Source organism: Salvelinus namaycush, chromosome 8 (assembly GCF_016432855.1).
Source record: "Salvelinus namaycush isolate Seneca chromosome 8, SaNama_1.0, whole genome shotgun sequence".
Lineage (NCBI taxonomy): Eukaryota > Metazoa > Chordata > Actinopteri > Salmoniformes > Salmonidae > Salvelinus > Salvelinus namaycush.
Window position 1 is genome coordinate 11,152,075 of NC_052314.1, and position 27,018 is coordinate 11,179,092.

General features: G+C 44.2%; 1 protein-coding gene across 1 annotated transcript; it reads left to right on the top strand.

Moving 5' to 3' along the window:
• The first annotated feature begins 687 nt into the window (after positions 1-687).
• On the top strand, positions 688-26,233 carry deaf1 (DEAF1 transcription factor). Its single transcript, XM_038999260.1, has 13 exons — positions 688-1,124; positions 2,047-2,135; positions 3,188-3,314; positions 3,982-4,128; positions 4,527-4,666; positions 6,367-6,432; positions 6,677-6,721; positions 8,414-8,537; positions 10,250-10,378; positions 23,918-24,192; positions 24,361-24,459; positions 25,078-25,167; positions 25,468-26,233. Exons 1-13 carry the CDS (start codon positions 917-919, stop codon positions 25,570-25,572), a joined length of 1,644 nt encoding a protein of 547 aa, XP_038855188.1. The 5' UTR covers positions 688-916; the 3' UTR covers positions 25,573-26,233.
• The last annotated feature ends 785 nt before the right edge of the window (positions 26,234-27,018 follow it).

The window sequence follows — 27,018 nt, forward strand, 5'->3', positions numbered from 1 at the left end:
GATGCTGTGCCAATCAACAAATTGGATGCAATCTATCACAGTGCCATCCGTTTTGTCACCAAAGCCCATATACTACCCACCACTGCGACCTGTACGCTCTCGTTGGCTGGCCCTCGCTTCACTCTCGTCACCAAACCCACTGGCTCCAGGTCATCTACAAGTCTCTGCTAGGTAAAGCCCCACCTTATCTCAGCTCACTGGTCACTATAGCAGCCCCCACTCGTAGCACGCGCTCCAGCAGGTATATCTTACTGGTCACCCCCAAAGCCAATTCATCCTTTGGCTGCCTTTCCTTACAGTTCTCTGCCATTCCAGTGTTTAATTGCTATATTGTAATGACTTCGCTACCATGGCCTATTTATTGCCTTAACTCCCTTATCTTATCTCATTTGCACTCACTGTATAGACTTTTTGTTTTCTTTTTTTCTACTGTATTATTGACTGTATGTTTGTTTATTCCATGTGTAACTCTGTGTTGTTGTATGTGTCGTACTGCTATGCTTCATCTTGGCCAGGTCGCAGTTGCAAATGAGAACTTGTTCTCAACTAGCCTACCTGGTTAAATAAAGCTTAATTTAAAAAAATATATTATCATGTCTATATTGCCACCTAGTGGTGTAAAAATGAAACGAGACTTGAGCGTCGATTCGTGTGACGTCGTTTTGTTTCGGTAATTTCCGTTGCATCTCCTTCCTGTGAGACTTGACCGAAAAGCGTAAAGAGAACGAACGTAAGACGCCATTTCTCCCCGTTTTAATACATTTGGTTTGAAATAATAATTTAATCGACGGCACAAATTATAATTTTTTATTCCAGTGCATGAGCGGTTTATGCACAGCACAATATAATCGGGTCGGTGCCATATTCTCCGATTATTTCTCGGTCAAATTCGGCGTAAATCGTTAGACATAGGAAAATGGACGAGACGGACTCGGCAACGAAGGGACTAGCGTTGGACGAGGAGTCCATAGACGCTGCCGGAGAGCCGGTGGAGGAGGGGGTGGATTCGGATACTGAGTCGGAGGCCGAAGTCACCACGATGACAGTAATGGGAGAACCGGGGAACATCGAGATTGGAACCGAGTCCTTGCCGAACTCTGACGATGCCGAGACAGCTTTTGCAGGCAAGTTTGAGAATGCAGCCAGCTAACGTTACTGATACTCGTCAAGCTAACTAAATGCCAGCTACACATCTTTTAGCTCGTTAGCAAGTACCACATTATGTTTACTAGCTAACTTCCTTTCATCTGTGCTAGTACTGTTAGTTACAATACTAGACGCATAGGCAAACACAAACAGGTTAGCTAACTAGCTAAATCAACCAGTCTAACCTAATTCAGCTGCATTAGCTATAGTACCGTTACCCATTTTGAAATGCATGAACTAGCTAATGTATACATTGGCTTATCATCATAGCCCCTTACATGTACCTCCAAACATCTTATTTTCCGTAGATATTTGTATTTAACGTTAGGTAAAATACAGGTAATATTGCAAGACGCCCATGTTGACAGTTTTCTACATAATATTTGGTATTCAAATATTTGGGCGCAGTTCTTGTTTTTGTTTCCCTATCAAATCAACTATCAGCATACCACACTGCATCCCAATGGTCGCTTACCTCTGAAGCTAAGTAGGGTTGGTCCTGGTAGCCCTGGATGGGAGCCCAGATACTGCTGGAAATGGTGTTGGAGGGCCTGTAGGAGACACTCTTTCCTTTGGTCCCTAAAAAGAAAAATCCCAATGCTCCAGGGCAGTTGATGCCCTTTACAGGGTGCAGTCTTTCGGATGGGATGTTAAATGGGTGTCCTGACTTTGTGGTCACTAAAGATCCCATGGCACTTATCGTGAGAATAGGGGTGTTAACCCTGGGGTCCTGGCTAAATTCCCAATCTGGCCCGCATACCATCATGGCCACCTTAAATAAAAAAATAAATACATCAAAACTAACGTGATTCACATAGTGAGATCTACTACAAAGAGAGACAGGCCAGTCATGTAGGTAGAGTGCATTTGACTATTTCAACCTGTGATCTCTCACAACAGAAGTCACAACAGTCACTGTGGGGGATGTCCAAGCAGCCGAGGACAATGTGTTTACTGCCACCTCAGCCTCCATACCAGAGCATGTTCTTGTAAGTCCTCACATGGTGGTCATTTTGGATCTGAATATCTTGTGGTCTAGGCCTACTAGTGGATTTGTATTGTTTCTGCGTAGCTCAGTTGGTAGAGCATGACACTTGCAACGCAATGTTTTTGGGTTCGATTCCCACGGGGACCAGTACGAAAATGTGTGCACTCACTACTGTAAGTCACTCTGGATAAGAGCGTTTTCTAAATGACTAAACTTTTAATGTTGACAGCTGCCACACTAGAGCCCAACATGAGTATTTAACAGTTCCATTAATTCGTCCTCACCACTCACTAGGCTTATATCGTCTAGACTCTAGGACCAGTCACTAGGCGTATATCGTCTAGACTCTAGGACCACTCACTAGGCGTATATCGTCTAGACTCTAGGACCACTCACTAGGCGTATATCGTCTAGACTCTAGGACCACTCACTAGGCGTACATAGTCTAGACTCTAGGACCACTCACTAGGCGTACATAGTCTAGACTCTAGGACCACTCACTAGGCGTATATCGTCTGGACTCTAGGACCACTCACTAGGCGTATATCGTCTGGACTCTAGGACCACTCACTAGGCGTACATAGTCTAGACTCTAGGACCACTCACTAGGCGTACATAGTCTGGACTCTAGGACCACTCACTAGGCGTACATAGTCTAGACTCTAGGACCACTCACTAGGCGTATATCGTCTAGACTCTAGGACCACTCACTAGGCGTATATCGTCTGGACTCTAGGACCACTCACTAGGCGTACATAGTCTAGACTTTAGGACCACTCACTAGGCGTATATCGTCTGGACTCTAGGACCACTCACTAGGCGTATATCGTCTGGACTCTAGGACCACTCACTAGGCGTATATCGTCTGGACTCTAGGACCACTCACTAGGCGTATATCGTCTGGACTCTAGGACCACATTTGTATTAGATTTTCCAACAACTAATCTGAAAAGAAACAGACTGTGGAAAACTAGACCCATATGTCACATCACCTACCCAGCAGCAAAGACTGTGCAATGTAATGTTTCTCTCTGATCCTCCATCACATGACAGACTGGCAGGACCACCCTACAGATTGGCGACGGTCTCAATCCTCAGAAGGCCACTCTGATAGTGGTTCACACTGAAGGAATAGTGGACGCAACAGGACTGAAGAACGCTGCAGCCGCCATGTCCTCTGGTATGCACCAGGGAATCTCAATGCGCTCTTGACCTGTATTTTGTACGATACTTTTCATAGAAAGTATTGTATAAAATTCCTACCATCACCAATCATTACTGTGCTGGGAAAGTTGTTGTAATGGGCTTGTAGCCAATAGATAGCAGCATCTGCTTTGACCTGTGTGCTTTTATTCCAGAGATGCCTAACCAAGACAGGATAAATTAAATGATGTCTAAATCTGTATATGGCCTCTGAAATATTGCCTGGCCACGCAGACTCCTTGTTCTGGCCAAATGCTACGCCACGCCCAAGGACGTTACTTTCTTCTCCCCAATGAGTCTATCTGAGTACCTTCCCAACCCTTTACTGAATGCGAACACATTCGGGGCTGTCTGATTGGTCCAGAAACTAATGGGTTGGGCCAGAGTCAGAGAACACGTTGGTAAAACAGCAGTTTGAAAATGTGTCATTGGCTTTAATACTCTGATTGGTTAGAGACGATCCGATTGCTGTTGACTTTGTTTTGTACAACGCCCCACGTCACTACAAATGACTTCAATGATGGCAGTCTCAGACTAAAGTATCTAGTGAACGACAGAGCAGCGGAAGAATTTAGTGAGTTGTCAGGCTATCTGAAATACATTTCAGGTGTCTCTGTAACTTCAGTGTTGTGTGTTGTCCCCAGCCCCCCAGACTCCCTCCACCCCAATGAATCCAGGGCAGGAGAAAGATGGCTCCAAGTACAACTGGGATCCATCTGTGTACAACAACGAGCTGCCAGTGCGCTGCAGGAACACCAGCGGCATGTTGTACAAGAACAGACTGGGCTCAGGTAGGGCTAGTTGGGCCACAAGGTGGAGCTCTTTGTTTGAAGATGAGGACAGCTTTCCTCAGCCCTGGCTGGAAACTGCAGCCACCCTGATGACCTGTAATTGAAGTATCAAGACTGGAGAAATAAATGTGTGAACTTGTTGAGGAGTGGCGGTATAGGGAATAGGGGTGGTTCTCTGGAGTTGATTGTTTTAACAAATCCAGCTGCTAAAAGTTGTCTGAAAGAAGCCATTTTTTACAGATGACAGATTTTCTTCCCTCAACTTGAGAATACATGGGTCATGGTGAATGAAGGGGCGAGGATAGTCTTAATAATTAACTATACATGTCCATCTCCATGTAAACAATTGCGGCCGTGTTGTCTTGTCTCTGCTGCCTGTCCAATCGACTGACAACCAGGCGGAAAGGGACGCTGCATCAAGCACAGCAACCACTGGTACACGCCCACTGAGTTTGAGGGCATGTCTGGCCGGGCGAGCAGCAAGGACTGGAAGAGAAGCATCCGCTATGCAGGCCGTCCCCTGCAGTGCCTAATCCAGGTGAGCAAGCCAGTCCACTCAGCCCACAGTCTGTCAGCCGTGACAGGCTCTGATGGAACTCTGCCACCTGCGGCCGGAAGACAATTAAGGGTGTATATATACAATTAAGGGTATATACCCGTATACAGTGGGGAGAACAAGTATTTGATACACTGCCGATTTTGCAGGTTTTCCTACTTACAAAAAGCATGTAAGCAAAAATCCAGAAAATCACATTGTATGATTTTTAAGTAATTAATTTGCATTTTATTGCATGACATAAGTATTTGATACATCAGAAAAGCAGAACTTAATATTTGGTACAGAAACCTTTGTTTGCAATTACAGAGATCATACGTTTCCTGTAGTTCTTGACCAGGTTTGCACACACTGCAATAGGGATTTTGGCCCACTCCCCCATACAGACTTTCTCCAGATCATTCAGGTTTCGGGGCTGTCGCTGGGCAATACGGACTTTCAGCTCCCTCCAAAGATTTTCTATTGGGTTCAGGTCTGGAGACTGGCTAGGCCACTCCAGGACCTTGAGATGCTTCTTACGGAGCCACTCCTTAGTTGCCCTGGCTGTGTGTTTCGGGTCGTTGTCATGCTGGAAGACCCAGCCACGACCCATCTTCAATGCTCTTACTGAGGGAAGGAGGTTGTTGGCCAAGATCTCGCGATACATGGCCCCATCCATCCTCCCCTCAATACGGTGCAGTCGTCCTGTCCCCTTTTGCAGAAAAGCATCCCCAAAGAATGATGTTTCCACCTCCATGCTTCACGGTTAGGATGGTGTTCTTGGGGTTGTACTCATCCTTCTTCTTCCTCCAAACACGGCGAGTGGAGTTTGGACCAAAAAGCCCTATTTTTGTCTCATCAGACCACATGACCTTCTCCCATTCCTCCTCTGGATCATCCAGGTGGTCATTGGCAAACTTCAGACGGGCCTGGACATGCGCTGGCTTGAGCAGGGGGACCTTGCGTGCGCTGCAGGATTTTAATCCATGACGGCGTAGTGTGTTACTAATGGTTTTCTTTGAGACTGTGGTCCCAGCTCTCTTCAGGTCATTGACCAGGTCCTGCCGTGTAGTTCTGGGCTGATCCCTCACCTTCCTCATGATCATTGATGCCCCACGAGGTGAGATCTTGCATGGAGCCCCAGACCGAGGGTGATTGACCGTCATCTTCAACTTCTTCCATTTTCTAATAATTGCGGCAACAGTTGTTGCCTTCTCACCAAGCTGCTTGCCTATTGTCCTGTAGCCCATTCCAGCCTTGTGCAGGTCTACAATTTTATCCCTGATGTCCTTACACAGCTCTCTGGTCTTGGCCATTGTGGAGAGGTTGGAGTCTGTTTTGATTGTGTGTGGACAGGTGTCTTTTATACAGGTAACGAGTTCAAACAGGTGCAGTTAATACAGGTAATGAGTGGAGAACAGGAGGGCTTCTTAAAGAAAAACTAACAGGTCTGTGAGCAGGAATTCTTAGTGGTTGGTAGGTGATCAAATACTTATGTCATGCAATAAAATGCAAATTAATTACTTAAAAATCATACAATGTGATTTTCTGGATTTTTGTTTTAGATTCCGTCTCTCACAATTGAAGTATCAAATACTTCAAATACTAGTATCAAATACTTGTTCACCCCACTGTATATACAATTGTTATATATATATATATATATAATTGTTTAGTAACCAGCCATATGATTGGTTTCTCAGGAGCGCATCCTCAACCCCCATGCTGCGTCCTGTACTTGTGCGGCCTGCTGTGACGACCTCTCGTTGGTGAGTTAATTGACTTTACAGAGACAAAGATGTCGGTGAATGAATGTCTTTTGAACATGCCGGTAGCTCAAGGGATAGGATGCCACAAGGGTATAGGTGTAACAAACAGAACTGCTCAGTACAGGCTCTGTGTGCGGTTTGCATGACATGTAGATATTGGTCATCACTTCTAAAGGCCTGGTTGTGAAATTCTCATTTTACATTTTGTCCAATCACATTCTCTTTGTCTTATATTTTCCCCTAGTGTACCAAGGATAGTCCATCTTACGCAGGGGAGAACATTAATATGGTATGTACCATTTATTTATGACATGTATTGCCAGCCATAATGTAAACAACAATGAGCCAATCTTGTGTCTCTGCTAAGTGTTTGATAGTTCTTCCTCTGATCCTGACTATAGCGGGTCCCTGGGCTGGCAGACATAAAGGATAGACTCCGGGGGACTGGTTTATTGTTTGCAAGATAAGGGGAGAAATTGTTTCCTACAGCACAACATATATTTTGTTTCACAGCTGCTTTTGCCATCTGCATCAAAGGCAATCTTTCATAACTTTGTTGATCACATGAAACAGAACGTTCAGCTGCCTGTAAGCGTTACTGTTATAGAACTGTTAACTGTTTTTTAGTTATTTTTACTGAAACTAATCAAGCTGACCAACAGTTCACAAAGGTGTGGGAAAAACTGATCACATATTATTTCCACCACGACTATTGCTGACTAATCATTATACCAAAGATACTGGCAACTAATCCAAGATTTGTCATGGGTGTCTTTTCCAGTGGGAGCAAATTAAGCAGTGGGCAGAACAAGCAAGGAGGTGGGCAGAGCCAAGCACGAGCTAGCGAGATTCTATTGGCGTGTTTTTGCATGTATTTGCATATTTCTGTTAGGGAATGCCCACTCTGAAGTACGCGTGTGTATTAGAGCCCTACAGTGGAAGTGTCATAATACCCATAAAACCTAGCAGTGAAACAGGGAAATAGTTCCAATCGTTTGTCCACCATTAATGTTTCCCATAGGGAATTTTAGAAACACTGAAAATATGGGCTGTGTTTTGATAACCATTTAATAAATCTCTCTCGGACAAGTTGACTTTTATCAATATATTCATCTCTATTGACGCTCAGATCCGAAAATGCTAATTAGCATCAAAGTAGACGTCATGTAAGACTACAAATCCCTGCAAGCTCCTGCACATCATCTCTAGCTGACACCTTTGCTAACAGGTATTGTGTCAATTTAAAAGTTGCACAAGACAGTTCACAGAATTGTACATTTATTTAAATGTATTCATTACTACATTTAGCTAACATTAGATGGTTAATCCAGAGATTCTTACCTTTGCCTCGATTCGGCAGTCTCATCCCGCTCATCATGGCATTTGTAGTTCTTTATGATAGCCACATTAGCAGCTAATTAGCATTTGATTTTGGGGGGGTAAATACAGGTGAATATATTGAATTAATTCACCTTGTTCAGAGAGATTTACACGATTATCAAAACGAAACTCCAGGGTAAGCCTACATGAAACACAGACCTTATTTTAAGTGTATCTAAAATCCCCTATGGGATAAATGTAATTGTTGAAAAACGATTGCAACCATTTCCTTGTTTGACCGCTAGGTTTTATGGATATTATGACACATACTGTGGTACTCTATAACTCAATTCGACCTTGCACTCTTAAACTACGCAATTTCTTGAAACTTTGGCAAAGGGTGAAGTCTATAAAAGTTAGTGCACTCTGTTTGTAACAGATTCTAATTTTGGGAACAGAAAACTGTATTGAGATTGAATGTTTAATCGATGAGAAAATGAGCAGAATGTTGGCAAGGTTTCATCTGTCTCCATCTTCTCCTACTTTCCGCCACTAGACTTCCTCTCATCACCATACTTGGTGGTGAGTGGAAGTTGTAAACGGATGCTTCAGGTTTTCCCTGTTGTCTGTGATTATACTTTCCCCTTTCCTTCTGGTCCAGACTGGCCCGGTCAGACTGTTTGTTCCTTACAAGAGACGCAAGAAGGAGAACGAGCAGCCGACCACTCCAGAGAAGAAGGACCTCCCACCGCCCAAGAACATCACACTGGCACCGGGGGCAACATGTGAGTCAGTCTCACTCACACACTCACACACACACTCACACACACACACACTCACTCACTCTCACTCTCTCTCTCTCTCTCTCTCTCTCTCTCACTCACTCACTCACTCACTCACTCACTCACTCACTCACTCACTCACTCACTCACTCACTCACTCACTCACTCACTCACTCACTCACTCACTCACTCACTCACTCACTCACTCACTCACTCACTCACTCACTCACTCACACAGCTAAATGAGTCTACTAGGTCAGAGGGAGAAAGATGAGGGGAAATACTGCACAATTTAAACACTTACTCGCTTCCGCCCTTCCCCAAAACACGTGTAAATATTCTGTATTATATTTATGTTAAAATGTCAATTATATTCCACTGAGCCATTTACTTAGTTTTTTTTCTTGCATTTTATTATTTCTTACTGTTGTTGCGTTGTTGAGAAGGAATAAGTAAGCATTTCATTGGTGTATACCATGTTTAACCTGTACATATGACTAATACAACTTTAAACGCACATACTCTTCAGATACCACAGACAGACGTTCCGACGTCCTCCCCTTAACCTCTTGAATGACATACATGGGTCCCGTCATTCAGAGGGAAGTCTTTAAATATGTGTTACAGACAAGTCAAAGCACAGGACAGAAGACAAAGTAAATCCTGCTCAGTCATCATCTGTGATTACATTGTCAAAATGGGACCACAGGGTAGCTGTTGGCACCATTTTGTAAACCCCCCCATAGAGGTTCTCTGCTAGTAGCTAGCACAGTAGTATTCAAAGTCGGGTGGTAGGGGAATTGAGAGTGCAGATTATTTTATAAGATAATATACAAATGTTTTTGAGAAACATCATTTGGAAAATAGATTTCTATTGAGTATATGCATTTATTGGTCGAAATGCAATGAATGGAATGTTATTTGTTGACATGAAAATCTAAATTTACAGACTTTTAGGCTGGCATCAGATTTGGGGTGGGGTTTCCAGAATTTCTGGCCCAAAAATGAGGTCTCGTTAAAAAATGGGGTCCCCGCTGAACAAGTTGGAGTACTACTGAGCTAGCCCATTGAGTGCAACATTATCCCATGGGGAAATTAAGCTTGTCTGTGCCTCAATCCAGCTCCATATTTTCTTATCACTTACAATGGTAATAGTGAGTCTGTTTCCTTTTGTTTATCTTCAATTGCTGTGTTGAGGCAATTGATTTCTATCCTGCTCTCTACCAAAACAGACTATAATAGTTTCCACATTTGTTTTAGATCTACTGCATATTGGACCATATCTTTATGACATTGCATTGTTTTTGGCTGTCAATGTTCTGAGACCAGTTTTTATTTTAGATGATTCACAGCTCTATTGGCCGTATAGCCTAGTGGTTAAAGCGTTGGGCCAGTAACCGAAAGGTTGCTAGATCGAATCCCCGAGCTTACAAGGTAAAAAAACTGTCGTTCTGCCTCTAAACAAGGCAGTTAACCCACTGTTCCCTGTCCGTAATTGTAAATAAGAATTTGTTCTTAACTGACCTGCCTAGTTAAATAATGGTAAAAATAAAAAGGATATATATATATATATGACATGACACAAAGTATCTTGTCTTGTAAAAAGTTGTTTCCAAGTCCCACTGACCCTGTAGTTGGGGACAATATAAAGCACTCAAATGTTTTTATTCTGAAATCAATCAATGCGTTGTCTTTGTCTTCTTTTTGCACTCCAGTCACAGTGTCTCCGTCAGGCCAGATCACCACGTCAGGGACCCTGACCTTCGACCGGACGTCTCCCGGGGACGCCACAGCCCTTCTCTCCGAGGGCACGGCACATGGCGAGGTCTTCACCAGCACAGAAGGTACCTACAGTAGGTTACCACACCACCATCACACAGAAGGTACCTACAGGAGGTTACCACACCACCATCACACAGAAGGTACCTACAGGAGGTTACCACACCACCATCACACAGAAGGTACCTACAGGAGGTTACCACACCACCATCACACAGAAGGTACCTACAGGAGGTTACCACACCACCATCACACAGAAGGTACCTACAGGAGGTTACCACACCACCATCACACAGAAGGTACCTACAGGAGGTTACCACACCACCATCACACAGAAGGTACCTACAGTAGGTTACCACACCACCATCACACAGAAGGTACCTACAGTAGGTTACCACACCACCATCACACAGAAGGTACCTACAGTAGGTTACCACACCACCATCACACAGAAGGTACCTACAGTAGGTTACCACACCACCATCACACAGAAGGTACCTACAGTAGGTTACCACACCACCATCACACAGAAGGTACCTACAGGAGGTTAGCCCTCAACCATAGTCAGGCATCCAATTCTCGAAGGTCTTCAGTTGAGAGGATATATCACAGAGTCACTCTGGATTAAACAGTGGTTTTGAATTAACAGCTGGATCCAAAATGCATAGCTAGCTATTTCCACAAGCAAAGTGGACTCTATAGATGTATTTACCTGGTTTCCAACGTGCACATTTAACATATTGCCCTAAGAAAGCTGGACAATTGTCCTTGAGTCTTCTGCTCTGTGTGTCTGACAGACAGTGAGGGGGGACAGGGTCATATGACCTGTGGTTGGTAGTGAGTGGTGGAATCCCTACTAGACAGGGCTCTGGCTGCCCCAATTACCTGCTGCCTGTCTGTGCCCGGCAAATCAAATCAAATGTATTTATATAGCCCTTCGTACATCAGCTGATATCTCAAAGTGCTGTACAGAAACCCAGCCTAAAACCCCAAACAGCAAGCAATGCAGGTGTAGAAGCACGGTGGCTAGGAAAAACTCCCTAGAAAGGCCAAAACCTAGGAAGAAACCTAGAGAGGAACCAGGCTATGAGGGGTGGTCAGTCCTCTTCTGGCTGTGCCGGGTGGAGATTATAACAGAACATGGCCAAGATGTTCAAATGTTCATAAATGACCAGCATGGTCAAATAATAATAATCACAGTAGTTGTCGAGGGTGCAGCAACCTCAGGAGTAAACGTCAGTTGGCTTTTCATAGCCGATCATAAAGAGTATCTCTACCGCTCCTGCGGTCTCTAGAGAGTTGAAAACAGCAGGTCTGGGACAGGTAGCACGTCCGGTGAACAGGTCCGGGTTCCATAGCCGCAGGCAGAACAGTTGAAACTGGAGCAGCAGCACGGCCAGGTGGACTGGGGACAGCAAGGAGTCATCATGTCAGGTCGTCCTGAGGCATGGTCCTAGGGCACAGGTCCTCCGAGAGAGATAAAGAAAGAGAGAATTAGAGAGAGCATACTTAAATTCACACAGGACACCGGATAAGACAGAAGTACTCCAGATATAACAAACTGACCCTAGCCCCCCGACACAAACTAATGCAGCATAAATACTGGAGGCTGAGACGGGAGGGGTCAGGAGACACTGTGGCCCCATCCGATGATACCCCCGGACAGGGCCAAACAGGAAGGATATAACCCCACCCACTTTGCCAAGGCACAGCCCCCACACCACTAGAGGGATATCTTCAACCACCAACTTACCATCCTGAGACAAGGCCGAGTATAGCCCACAAAGATCTCCGCCACGGCACAACCCAAGGGGGGGGGGGCGCCAACCCAGACGGCAGACACCAGTCTGTATGCACCCCCTATTAATCATCCTATCATAACCCAGGGATGCCCGGGCCGTGTCTGTGTCCTGATTGGTTTGAGTGTGTGTGACGTGCGTTCCGTTCCTCTGTCTAGCTAACGAGCTCCCGGGGGACGCCTCCTTATTAACTAAGCGTCTCTGTCAAGGATACCCGTCCGACCGACGCGCTCCGCTCCCCGTGTGAAAAATGGCCACAATTACCATTTTAACGTTTAACTATTTCGCTCCCCCCTTATTTCCTGTCCCCCATTTGATATTCTCCTATTTATTTGCATCCCTTCGTTTCTTTCTAGCTTGCACTGTTTTTTCCTCTCTTAAAGAATTGCAGTTTGCTCTCCATGGTCTATACAGGATTTTAACCAATTTTGTACAGAATGACTGGCGTTTGCTGCTCAGTCGCTCTACATTAAGAAGAGGGATTGACCCACGCACTCATCCACCCTCCCTGTGAGTCAGACAGGTATCCAGCAGAATACTCAGCCAGCTGTAATGGTGTGAGCCGCATCCTCTGTGTGACTGCTGCTAATGTTAAGGTTAATGACGATCTCTGGGCTTAATTAGCCATCTGGTTGGCGGGCAGAGCAAAGCACGGACCTGACTAGCGTGGGTTGGTTGGCTAGCCAGTAATTCACTTTCCTGGCCAGTAATGAACTTCTCTAGTTATTTAGTAATGAACTCTGTGTCAGTGGTGGTTCTTCAGGATGGCAGAGAGAGAGAGTAGACCCTCTTGTAAAGCGACTAGTGCGAAGCCTTGAATGGTAATGCTGTTACGTCCTTGATAGCTGCCTGGCAGCCACTAAACGACATGCTGCTCTATGAGGATGGTGGAAGATGTGGTTGTGAAAGCAGAGGTCTCAAAAGATGGAGGTGGATGACATTTCTCTTTTGATATTATTGTATACATTTTTGATGCTGATCCTGCTGTGCTGTGTTGAGTCCATTTCCCAAGTCTCTCAAACATCCCTCCTGTACTTTGTTCCTTCCTTGGTAGGGTACTTATTGAGTAGGGAAATGTCCTAAATAGGTCATATCGCTACCCCCTATGCGGTACTTTCAGAATGAGATCATTGGCCAGAAGTGGAGGAGACTTGTATGGAAAGATATTTAAAAGTACTTTGGTGTAACCTTTAGTTGTAGTCCCAGTTTCTTAACACTCCTCCATCTCCTACCTGCTCACATGTCCTCCAGAAGCCTTTCTTCCTCCCTGCATCGTGCAGATCCTGGTCGCCCGAGGATGACGGTTGTCAGCAGAAGCTGCCTCCGACCGACGCCCCATCCTAATTTAGAGTGCTGCTCTGACTTCCTGTCATGATCCCCTTTCTCTCTACATAGGCTCTCACACACACACACACACACACACACACACACACACACACACACACACACACACACACCTCTCTTCTCATCGCTCTCTTCCCATCGCTCTCTCTCTCTCTGTTCCCATCGCTCTCTCTCTCTGTTCCCATCGCTCTCTCTCTCTGTTCCCATCGCTCTCTCTCTCTGTTCCCATCGCTCTCTCTCTCTGTTCCCATCGCTCTCTCTCTCTGTTCCCATCGCTCTCTCTCTCTGTTCCCATCGCTCTCTCTCTCTGTTCCCATCGCTCTCTCTCCCTGGCTCACCTGGAAACATTCACACAATTAAGCCCTCGGCAAAGATGGATGCCTGGTTATTTTAGGAGCTGCCTAGTGAAGAGAAAGGTAGCCCCTCACCATGGTTGGTGGAGTGGCGTGGAGGCTGAGAGTGATAGTCCACCTCATGTACCAGGCTGTTTCTGGGATTTAGTGTTTGTGTTTTCCCCCCGGTTATTAAACAACTACTCACCACGGACTGGCAGAATCCTTTTTTCCCTTTAACACGTCTGATGAGCCCGACGCGAATGATTTTCTGCTTTCTCGGGAACAGGCCCAGATTCCTGGGATTTGCGTGAAGAGGAGACAGAGCAAAAGGGGCCAGAGGGCGGACTGCCTTCTGAGAATTCATAGGCGATTGAATAAACGTCCACTTCAAATGTATTTATATAGCCCTTCTTACATCAGCTGATATCTCAAAGTGCTGTACAGAAACCCAGCCTAAAACCCCAAACAGCAAGCAATGCAGGTGTAGAAGCACGGTGGCTAGGAAAAACTCCCTAGAAAGGCCAAAACCTAGGAAGAAACCTAGAGAGGAACCAGGCTATGAGGGGTGGCCAGTCCTCTTCTGGCTGTGCCGGGTGGAGATTATAACAGAACATGGCCAAGATGTTCAAATTTTCATAAATGACCAGCATGGTCAAATAATAATAATCCCAGTAGTTGTCGAGGGTGCAGCAAGTCAGCACCTCAGGAGTAAATGTCAGTTGGCTTTTCATAGCCGATCATTAAGAGTATCTCTACCGCTCCTACCACTTCCTTACATTCTGCTAGAAACCGTGCAGTCTTTGGAGAATAGAATATCTACACGGAAGATTAAACTACCAACAGGACATTCAAAACTGTAATATCTTATGCTTCATGGAGTCATGGCTGAACGATGACACTATCAACATACAGCTGGCTGGTTATACGCTGCACCGGCAGGATAGAACAGCGGCGTCTGGTTAAACAAGGGGTGGCGGACTACATATTTTTGTAAATAACAGCTGGTGCACGATATCTAAGGAAGTCTCGAGCTATTGCTCGCCTGAGGAAGAGTATCTCATGATAAGCTGTAGACCACACTATCTACCTAGAGAGTTTTCATCTGTATTTTTCATAGCCGTTTACATACCACCACAGACGGAGGCTGGCACTAAGACAGCAGTGAATGAGCTGTATTCCGCCATAAGCAAACAAGAAAACACTCACCCAGAGGCGGCGCTCCTAGTAGCCAGGGACTTTAATGCAGGGAAACTTAAATCCGATTGACCAAATTTCTATCAGCATGTTAAATGTGCAACCAGAGGGAAAAAAACTCTGGACCACCTTTACTCCACACACAGAGACGCATACAAAGCTCTCCCTTATCCTCCATTTGGCAAATCTGACCATAATTCTATCATCCTGATTCCTGCTTACAAGCAAAAATTAAAACAGGAAGCACGAGATCAATAAAAAAGTGGTCAGATGCTAAGCTACAGGACTGTTTTGCTAGCACAGATTCCTCCAACGGCATTGAGTAGTACACCATATCAGTCATTGGCTTCATCAAAAAGTGCATCAATGACATCGTCCCCACAGTGACCGTACAACCAGAAGCCATGGATTGCAGGCAACATCCGCACTGAGCTAAAGGCTAGAGCTGCCGCTTTCAAGGAGCGCGACTCTAACCCGGAAGCTTATAAGAAAACCCGCTATGCCCTCCGACGAACCATCAAACATGCAAACCGTCAATACAGGTCTAAGATCGAACATTACTACACCGGCTCGTCGAATGTGGCAGGGCTTGAAAACCATTACAGACTAGAAAGGGAAGAACAGCCGAGAGCTGCCTAGTGACACGAGCCTACCAGACGAGCTAAACTACTTCTATGCTCGCTTCGAGGCAAATAACACTGAAACATGCATGAGAGCACAAGCTGTTCCGGAAGACTGTGATCACGCTCTCCGCAGTCGATGTGAGTAAGACCTTAAAAACAGGACAACATTCACAAGGCCGCAGGGCCAGACAGATTACCAGGACGTGTACTGCGAGCATGCGCTGACCAACTGGCAAGTGTCTTCACTGACATTTTCAACCTTTCCCTGTCCGAGTCTGTAATACCAACTATGTTTCAAGAAGACCACCATAGTGCCTGTGCCCAAGAATACTAAGGTAACCTGCCTAAATGACTACCGACCCGTAGAACTCACGTCTGTAGCCATGAAGTGCTTTAAAAGGCTGGTTATGGCTCAAATCAACACCATCAGGTTGAGAGCTTCTAGTCCCTTGGTGTCCACATCACCAATAAACTAACATGGTCCAATCACACCAAGGCAGTCGTGAAGAGGGTACGACAAAACCTATTCCCCCTCTGCAGACTGAAAAGATTTGGCATGGGTCCTCAGATCCTCAGAAGGTTCTACAGCTGCACCATCGAGAGCATCCTGACTGGTTGCATCACTGCCTGGTATGGCAACTGCTCGGCTTCCGACCGCAAGGCACTACAGAGTGTAGTGCGAACGGCCCAGTACATCACTGTGGCCAAGCTTCCTGCCATCCAGGACCTCTATACCAGGCGGTCTCAGAGGAAGGCCTTAAAAATTGTCAAAGACTCCAGCCACCCTAGTCATAGACTGTTCTCTCTGCTACCGCACGGCAAGTGGTACCAGAGCACCAAGTCTAGGTCCAAGAGGCTTCTAAACAGCTTTTACCCCCCCAGCCATAAGACTCCTGAACATCTAGTCAAATGGCTACCCAGACTATTTCTCCCCCCCCCCTTTCTTTACACCACTGCTACTCTCTGTTGTCATCTATGCATAGTCACTTTAATAACTCTACCTACATGTACATACTACCTCAACTAATCGGTGCCCCCGCACATTGACTCTGTATCAGTACCCCTTGTATATAGTCTCGCTATTGTAATATTACTGCTGCTCTTTAATTACTTGTTTTATCTCTTATTCTTATCCATATTATTTTTTTTTTAACTGCATTTTTGGTTAAGGGCTCGTAAGTAAGCATTTCACTGTAAGGTCTCCGTAGACCTGTTGTATTCGTCGCATGTGACTAATAAGGTTTGATTTGAACTAATTGCCCGTCGCTTCAATTACTTGAATTCCATTTTTCCCAACGCACTGTTTCTCTAGAAAGAATTTTAAATAATTCAAGACAGAAATCAAGTCCGGACCTATGTGGGACACTGGGCTGAAGGGAGTTGTAGTTTCCATTAAGCAAATTTTCATCCTAGTTCAGCACAGAAACATGGTATTTAACTATAATGACCATAATCCATTGCATCTGTTTTTGATACACTTTTACACAGATCGCATGAGAGAGGAATGTACACAACACGTCAGGCAGCTCTGCAGCAGGATAGCCTCGCTGAATAGGATGACTAAAGACAGATAACGTTAGATAACAGATAACGTGGTCTGGCTGGCTGGCTGACTGTTACTGCCTGGTTGAGAAGATGACTTTAACGAATGAAAAATAATAATGTCCTCAAATAATATTTAAGTACAGGACGGAAATATTATTATTTCATCGTAATTTACTATTTTTCCTTTGTCTACCCAATGTGGACCTGACGGAGATGATGGAATATTTTGTTTTGGCAATTGAATTTTTGCCTTTTTTTGGCTTTGCAAGTTCAATTAAAAAGCTCTAAAAAATGTCATTATGCATTTCATTTAAAAAAAGAATTTTGAAATTGAAAACTTATTTTTTAACAAGCGAAACCGAACCGACGTCAAAAAGCTCAGCAATAGTACACCTTCATTTAGTACTGTGAGAAGGCAAAAGTGTATAGACCGAAGCACTCTGTCTGCCTGCCTGCTGTCTTTGTTTAGTGGATATACCAGGGCTCTCCAACTCTGTTCCTGGAGAGATACCCTCCAGTAGGTTTTCAATCCAACCCCAGCTGTAATTAACCTGATTCAGTTTTTCAACCAGCTAATTATTAGAATCAGGTGCACTAGATTAGGGTTGGAATGAAAACCTACAGGTAGCTCTCCAGGAACAGGGTTGGAGAACCCTGGTATAGACTGATACACTCTCTGTCTGTCTGGCATGCTGTCTTTTTGTTTTCTTTGTTCTCTCTGGCCACCTAGTTAGGATGGCACTGTACTGTCTGTTCTAGAGTCCTCTTCTCAACCCCTGATGCATCTCACTGTCTTTTCAAGTGAACAATGAGGAACTAAGTTTGTTGAGGGAGATATTTCTCTCCTCTCCTAGGAGAGTGTTTTGGACTTTTATTCCCTCGGCAGTTGTGCACCTCCAGGACATTGATCCTCTAATCAAGGCTTTACAGGTGGAGATCACAGGTGTCACTCTTCTCAGGAGTCTCTCTCTAGCAGTCCCTCTCTTTCTCTCTTTAGCTCTTGAATTCTCGCACACTCACTCTCTCACACTTTCTCTCTCCTCTTCCTCTCACACTTTCTTTCTCTTCCTCTCACTCTCTCGGTCTGTCTCTCTTTCTCTTCCTCTCACTCTCTCGGTCTGTCTCGCTTTCTCTTTGCTCTCATTCTGTATAATTTTCTTTGACTTCCACATATTTCTCTCTGTTTCCTTCACTTTCTTTCTCTTCCATATATTTATTTATCTCGTCTCATCCCCATCTTTTTATAGCTCACTTTCCTATAGTTATCTCGCTTGCTCTCAAGCTCTCGCTCTCTTGTTTGCGCTCTCTTTCTCTCAGCATCCTTATATAATTCTGTATTACGATGCCACAACACAAACAGGCCGTCCATCAACACAGCCGGAGTCATTGTCTCAGTGCTCTGGAAACTGCATACAATCAGTCTGTTTGCAAATATAGCCTTTTGTCTGTAGCCGTGCTGTGTGCGAGTGCATTGATGTACTCCCTGCAGATCTCTTTTACTCAAGCGTACACCCACACCCGCATGCACGTCCACACACACCAGTGGCGGTCGGTGCCTTTTAAGATGAGGTCGATTTAAAAAAATATATATATATAAATAAATAAATAATATGAGCATGGTCTTATTTCTATTACAACATATTGGATTACTGTCATTAATTTTCCATTCACCCAGGTCAATGTAACAGTGACAGGTTAAGGCTACTTGAAGTTTCCCAATACTCATCATGAGGTTGCTACAACCTAGCCTATAAATTAAAGTTTACACAGTAGGTGCACACAGGTCAAGATAAAAATTTGAGGTGACAGTGACACATGGACAGACAGTGACACATTCAATATCGCCTTGCACACTCTCGCCTGCATCTAGCTGATCTAGGGTGTAATCATTAGTCCAACCGTTGCAAGAGTTTCTATTGAACAAATTCAGGTATGTTTATACCCGTTTTGTTCCGTTTGCTTCCGCTTAAGAAAAGTTTTTCAACAGAGTCGGCGGAATGAATACACCCCTAATCATATGCAAGCAGTTCACTTTCATAGAAACATACAAACAGCTCGTTGTATTCCTTCTCGCATCTACGCGCTCTCTTCCTCTCACCTTTTACTGCACTACACATCAGCTTTTTGTGACCAGGCCTTCATATCATAACTGCTACACACTGCCTACATCGTTGTCACCATATTAGCTAAAGTAACGTCATAGTCAACATAGCTAATAGAACTAACACGTTAGTAAACCTGCTACAATCATGCAGTACAGTGTACAGTCAGTAAGCAGTTTAACGGTTACACCTGCGGCCCCGGTGGCAATAATTTAGTAAAACCAAAAGCTTACCTTGACTTGAAAGAGTTCCAGTGTTTTGAAATTTATAGCCAGCTAGCTAACATAGCATCCCTCTGTTTGAGCCGGGTGTTTGAGTAGGCTAAACTAGCTAGCTGCATTTAAGTGAGAAGAGAGAAAATTACGAAATATCTTGCTCTCTCTTTCTCCACCTTCATTTTTGAAGAAATTAATTTGTTAGCTGTAGCATATGCTTTCAGTACTAGGTACATGTCAGTTCATGCTGCAAGAGCTCTGATATATTGGAGGATGTCCTCTGGAAGTAGTCATAATTACTGTGTAAGTCTATGGAAAGAGTTGAAAACTGAGCCTCCTAGGTTTTGTATTGAAGTCAATGTACTAAGAGGAGAACGGAAGCTAGCTGTCCTCCAGCAGCACCATGGTGCTACTCTACAGAGTGCTGCTGAGTCTACTGTAGACCTTCATGGCTAAACAATTTGTTTTAATTATTTGTTGATTTGAATATATTTAGTATAGTTTTATCTAAAAATGATAACTTTTTAAATGTTTCGCTTTGAAAAATAAATGAAATTCACTGAGGAGGATGGTCCTCCCCTTCCACCTCTGAGGAGCCTCCACTGACACACACACAAACACACACACACACACACACACCTTGTTTGATAGGTGGAAGATGTTGGCTGTCTGAAGGGGGAAAACCTTGTTTTGAATGAACAATCACAAGCTTGCATCACACCTGGTGATGTGACATGATGGGACTGGTCATTGTTGATTATATTTCCTTGCTCAAATGAATGTCCTCTTTTCCACCCCATGCATTGTATATAGAGTGCATTCGGCAAGTATTCAGACCCCTTGACTTTATCCACATTTTGTTACAATACAGCCTTATTCTGAAATGGTTTAAATGAAATGTTTTCCTCATCAATCAACACACAATACCTCATAATGACAAAGCGAAAACAGTTTTTTAGAAATGTTTGCACGTTTATAAAACGGATACCTCATTTACAGAAGTATTCAGACCCTTTGCTATGAGACCCGAAATTGAGCTCCGGTGCATCCTGTTTCCATTGATCATCCTTGAGATTTTTCTACAAATTGGAGTCCACCTGTGATAAATTCAATTGATTAGACATGATTTGGAAAGGCACACACCTGTCTATATAAGGTCCAACAGTTGACAGTGCATGTCAGAGCAAACACCAAGCCATGAGGTTGAAAGAATTGTCCGTAGATCTCAGAGACAGGATTGTGTTGAGGCACAGATCTGGGGATGGGTACCAAAAAATGTCTGCAGCATTGAAGATCTCCAAGAACACAGTTGTTCTTAAATGGAAGAAGTTTGGAACCACCAAGAGTCTTCCTAGAGCTGGCCGCCCGGCCAAACTGAGCAATCGGAGGAGAAGGGCCTTGGTCAGGGAGGTGACCTAGAACCTGATGGTCACTCTGACAGAGCTCCAGAGTTCCTCTGTGGAGATGGGAGAACCTTCCAGAAGGCACTATTCCTACGGGGAAGCATGGTTGTGGCAGCATCATGCTGTGGGTATGTTTTTCAGCGGCAGGGCCTGGGAGACTACACTGCATAGTGACACACAAAGTGCATTCGGAAAGAATTCAGACCCCTTGACTTTTTCCACATTTTGTTACATTACAGCCTTATTGTAAAATTGATTAAATAGTTTTTCCCCCCTCATCAATCTACACACAATACTCCAAAATGACAAAGCAACAACAGGGTTTTAGAAATTTTGCAAATGTGTGTGTGTGTGTGTGTATATATATATTATATATATATATATATATATATATATATAAATATAAACATTTAAATAAATGAAATATCACATTTACATAAGTATTCAGACCCTTTACTCAGTACTTTGTTGAAGCACCTTTGACAGGGATTACAACCTTGAGTCTTCTTGGGTATGACACTACAAGCTTGGCACACCTGTATTTAGGGAGTTTCTCTCATTCCTCTCTGCAGATTCTCTCGATCTCTTTCAGGTTGGATGGGGAGTGTATGACTGCATGCATGGTGTGCGTTTGTGTGTGTCTTGAGCCTCATGCTGTGTGTGTGTGTGTGTTAGGGCTCATGTGATGTATGTGATGACGCTTGTTGCTCTCTCTCCTTCCATCTCCCTCTCTCTCCCTCCGGAGTAGATGGGGCTTCTTTGTTTAGACTGTTGTTGCTCTTTGTCTGTTCTGCTGTGCTCTCTGGTACAGTTGGAGGAAGATGAAAGCCCACTAGTGATTTATCTCTCCAACGGTGTGCTGCTTGGTGGGGTGGAACCCTATGATTATTAAACCTTTCCCTCAGCCACAGCCACAGACCAGTGGAGGCTCCTCAGAGGAGGAAGGGGAGGACTATCCTCCTCAGTGAATTTCATAAAAATAAAAATTGTAAAACATTAAAGTTATCCTTTTTAGATAAAACTAAACTAAATATAATCACGTGCCACCAAATACTTGATTAAAACATGTTATTTTGCAAAGAAGGTCTACAGTAGCCTCAAAAGCACTCTGTAGGGTAGCACCATGGTGTAGCCGGAGAACATCTAGCTTCCATTCTCCTCTGGGTACATTGACTTCAATTCAAAATCTAGGAGGCTCATGGTTCTCACCACCTTCTGTAGACTTACACAGTAATTATGACAACTTCTGGAGGATGTCCTCCAACCTATCAGAGCTCTTGCAGCATGAACTGACATGTTGTCCACCCAATCAAAGGATCAGAGAATTAATCTAGTACTACAAGCATAAGCTACAGCTAGATAGCACTGCAGTGCATAAAATGTGGTCAGTAGTTGACTCCAAGAGAGAGAGACAATAGTTTAAGTTTTTAACAGATTAATTTATTCCAAAATGAAAGGGACGCAAGAGAGAGAGAGTGTCTTTTATTTCAGGGTCACTTACTTAGCTAGTAAATGCAGCTAGCTAGTTTAGCCTACTGAAACACCCTGCTCAAAGAGAGGGATGCTATGTTAGCTAGCTGGCTATATTTTCCCAACACAACACTGGAACAGTCAAGGTAAGCTTTTGGTTTTACAAATGTATTGCCACCGGGGCCTGCCGGTGTAACTCTCACTGACTGTACACTGTAACGTTACTGCTTGATTCTATTGGGTTTACTAACATATTTTTTTAATTGAACCTTTTATTTAACTAGGTAAGTCGGTTAAGAACAAATTCTTATTTACATTGACGGCCTACCCCGGCCAAACCCGGATGACACTGGGCCAATTGTGCGCCGCCCTATGGGACTCCCAATCACGGCTGGATGTGATACAGCCTGGATTCAAACCAGGGTGTCTGTAGTGATGCCTCAAGCACTTGGGAGCCCCGAGTGGCGCAGCGTTAGTTCTATTAGCTATGCTAACTATGATGTTACTTTATCTAATATGGTGAGAACGATGTAGGTTGTTGTTAGCGGTTTTCTTGGAAAGTTTTTTTTCGCCTGGTCACATACAGCTGATGTGTTGTGCACTTAAGTCCAAAAGCGAAGGGAAGAGGTGAGAGGAGGAAAGTGCATAAACGTGAGAAGGAATACAACGTGGCTGCTATGAAAGTGAACTGTGTTTAAGTGTGAACAGGGGTGTATTCATTCTGCCAATTCTGTTAATACTTTTCTTAAACGGAAGCAAAGGGAACAAAACGGGGATAAACATACCTGAATTTATCCAATAGAAACTTTGCAACTGTTGTACTTGTCTCTCGACCTGTCTGCACCTATGTTGTAAATGTTCATTCATATGCTAGGTTGTAGCAACCTCATGATGAGTATAGGGAAAATTTGAGTATCATGAAGTAGTCTAAACCTGTCGCTGTTACATTGAACTGGGTGAATGGAATATGAATGACAGTCATCCAATAAGCTGTCATAGAAAAAGGACATGCTCATCAATATTTTTTTTGTCCTCATCTTAAAAGACACTGACCGCCACACGTATCTCTCCTCCTTCATGATGCTTGAACAATGGGTGGGGCAGGCAGGCTTATCTGGCCTAATTTTCTCCCTCCTTCCACCCACTTTTTCCCCCTTTTCCTGTCTTATTTTGGAAGCATAAAATAAGGAGTCAGGTCAGAAGTTACTAGGTGTGGGGCGATCAAGGTTTGAGGAAGGGCAGCTATTGTTGGGGTTGACATGATTTCAGAAAGTAGTTTTTCCCCTGATTTATATCTGGCTTACATATTAATTGGACGGGCCTAAAATTTTTATCAATCACTATTATCAATAAATACACATTTAAATGCATATATTTGTTTTCTGTCAAACAATGTATTGATTGTTTTTCCATCAAACATTCTATGCATACCAATGCCCTTATTGAAAGTATATTGGTTCATAATCCATATTCTACATTCCTTGCCTCAAATAATTTAGAAATTATTAATGAATACTCTCATTAAACCTTTCCATTCCAAACGTACAATCTAACCCCTCCCCCCCTCCCTACAGTGTTGACAGCGCTCCCGGCACTGGCCATGGCCCCCCAGGCCAAGGTGGAGTCTCCATCCTCATCCCCCTCCCCGGGGCTGGTGAACGGGGGGCTGGAGGTGTCTGGGGTCAGGGAGGGCCAGAGGACATGGCTTTACCTGGAGGAGACGGCCAACAGCCTGCTGAGCACGGTGCAGCAGCTCAAGGCACTGATCGACCAGGCCAAGCAGGCCTGCCACTGCCAGGCAGGCCAGGATGCCTTCAGCCAGGACAAGATCCACGGCAGCAGGAAGGAGGTGAGGGGACTGGAGGAGACCCTGGTGGTTAGTCCAGGGTCATGGTCATTAGGGCACAATGTAGTGAAACGTTTTCGCACTGTAGCATTTTCTTCTGGGTGTCTTGAGGTGTTTTTTTTTTTAAATGAATTTTAGTTTGACTTCTATTTGCGGTCTTCCCTCCTGCAGTGTACACTCACCCAGCCCTTCCAGAGTCAGATATCATTCCAGCACCCAGACGACCCAGAGGGGAAGAGAGGCTCAGAAATCACTGAGATCATCATCAAGGTACATGGAGAGACCTCTAGCTCTCTTTCTCTCTCATTTTCCCTCTCTTTTTCTCTCTATCTCTCTCACTCTCTTTTTCTCTTGGCTGTGTTCCATTCAGTCCATTAAAGAGAAAAAGTCTCTTTTATCCAGGTCTCCCCCTGGAGGATAAAACTGTCAGAGCTGGTTGAAATATCACGCCTGCTACTTCACACACATAAACAATATAGTTACGAGAGAAACAAACAACCTTGAAGCCACATGACTTCTCCCACCTGAGAGCATTTGTTAGATAGAATGGGGGAAAGGGAAATGTAACCCTGGTATCATATCAACAAAAAAGCCAGCGGTGACATTTTGTGCCTCTTGGTTCCCCTGGAGAAGCAATTTGTGGGTTGTTGTGGTGTTTGTCTGTGTTTGGTTGTAAGGAATCACAAGTGGGCTATGCCGGTTATATGTCAGAGGGAATGTCTCAGGGGAACTTGTGTATGTGCGTGGTGTGGTAGCGCACTATGGGGCTGAGTAACAACAAATCAAACCTCTTCTATCATGCTAAGTATGACCAGTTCATTTTCAAATCAATTCTATCCCTTTTTTAGATTGTAATTCGATTCCATTCTGTGACTTTCTTTCCCACAGCAAATGTGCGTGAACTGTGGACGGGAGGCCATGAGCCAATGCACGGGATGCCACAAGGTCAACTACTGTTCCACCTTCTGTCAGAGAAAGGTAAGACTTAACCCTCTACAGACCGTGGCGTTCTGCAGGGCATAAAAGGTCTCTTAGGACCCATGAACATGTCATCAAGTCTGTTGATTGGATCACAGCCCACCACCTTCCCCACTACTGATCCCTTGTCAGTGGTGGCGGTGTGATTCAATCAAACAGCCTACTCTTAGGAACCAAAAACAGGCACAATGAGGGCAAAACATTACTTCCTGAAATTGTGTCGAGATTGAATCGCCCCCTCAACTCACCCACCACTGACCACTTGTCTCACTCCTTTAGTCTGCCTTATTCTTGTTGCAGGACTGGAAGGAGCACCAGCACAACTGCTGCCAGACCAGTGGGGCTGTGGCTGTCCAGGACGAGGTGCCCATGTCAACCATAGACATGGACAAAGTCAAGGTCTAGCAGGTATAGACACTGAAAACAGATTCTGTAAAAACAGCAAAGTTCTCCTTTCAATACCTTGGAGACTTGAGCATGGCCTCTCATTCAGAACTCAGCCAGCTGGAACTTAAGTGCTGGTGCTGCTCTTTTGAATACATCAAAGATAGTTGCTAGACTTTGTCATGTCCCTAGAACATGCATTTGATGATAGCTGGGATTTATTTTACACCAAACAGAGGTTTTGCAGTATGCTATTACATTGTCTCCTGTCTGAAGAAATACATGTGAAGATTTTGACTCCTGAAAACACTACATTACACCCCGGGAATTCTGTCATTGTGTTTCCTCTAACAAATGCAGCTCCGAGGCCTGTGTGCTTCAGATGATCAAGTATTTGAAGAGTAGTGTTTGCTTCCCTCAACAGACACTGGTGTCTAGTTCGATTTGTAGATGTATCCTGGAAACCAGACGATTACTGAATGACTGTACATTTCAAATGTAGTCCACTACCAGGGTTTAAAAACACAGAATGCCTGTTGCCGAAAAAAGACTTGCTCTAACAATACATGTATTTTATTGAATATGTTTTATGTATTACATTGGCTCTGTCCTACGTTGAATGGAGCAGGACAGGCTGGTAAACAACAGTAGGTTCTATATAAAACACACAATGACAAATCAATGACCTTGTCGATTGTCCTCTTGCTTGTTCCCAGTGACTGCCTGCTGTGAGAGATTACGGGATGTAATGACCTAAATAATTCTGCAAAGTCACATTGATATGTAGTGACTCTACTGAGAATTTCACACGGCTTGTCATTTTAACAGATTTTTATGTAACTTGCAACAAACCTGCAAACTGAAAATGCATTTCAAACCAGCTTGCTTTGGGTTTGACTGGGTGAAAATATGTTTTGATTACATTGCAACACAGCAATACAGTCAATGCATTTTCAACACATTTTTCATTTGTACATTTCCACAAGGATATTGGCTTGAGACTTTGCCTTGAGTCAGGAGGTCATGCATGGCAAGAGTTGTCTGACACATAGGCAACTGCCATCCACCCACCCACTGTCTCTGTGGACATCATCGTTAAGTGTGTTACTGCCATGGTTATTATTTAATGGATGGTGGACATTAGTGAGATTATCTGAGCTTTTCTCAGTGATAGCTGTCAACTGCCACACAGCTGCACTGATGTGGATTAATCCAATGGATTAAAGCTGTCAGGTGACTGGAGGAGGGGAGGATGTGTGTGCTGTGCTGCATACAGTACGACCCGCTATCTTTCTGTGAAGACCAACAACATCACTACTCACCGGAGAACTAGTATGAAAAATGAGGGTCAATTTGAGCAACAGCTACCTGTCCAAAAGAGGGTCCATTACATTGATAAATTGAGACTGCTGTTCAGGGATTGGAAGAGTTTTGAGACCCACAATGACCTACCCAACTTTCTGGGGG

Coding starts and splice junctions, on each gene's coding strand:
- deaf1 (XM_038999260.1), top strand. CDS start 917: ATGGACGAGACGGACTCGGCAACGAAGGGACTAGCGTTGGACGAGGAG. Junction 1,125..2,046: donor TGCCGAGACAGCTTTTGCAG/GCAAGTTTGAGA, acceptor CTCTCACAACAG/AAGTCACAACAGTCACTGTG. Junction 2,136..3,187: donor CCATACCAGAGCATGTTCTT/GTAAGTCCTCAC, acceptor ATCACATGACAG/ACTGGCAGGACCACCCTACA.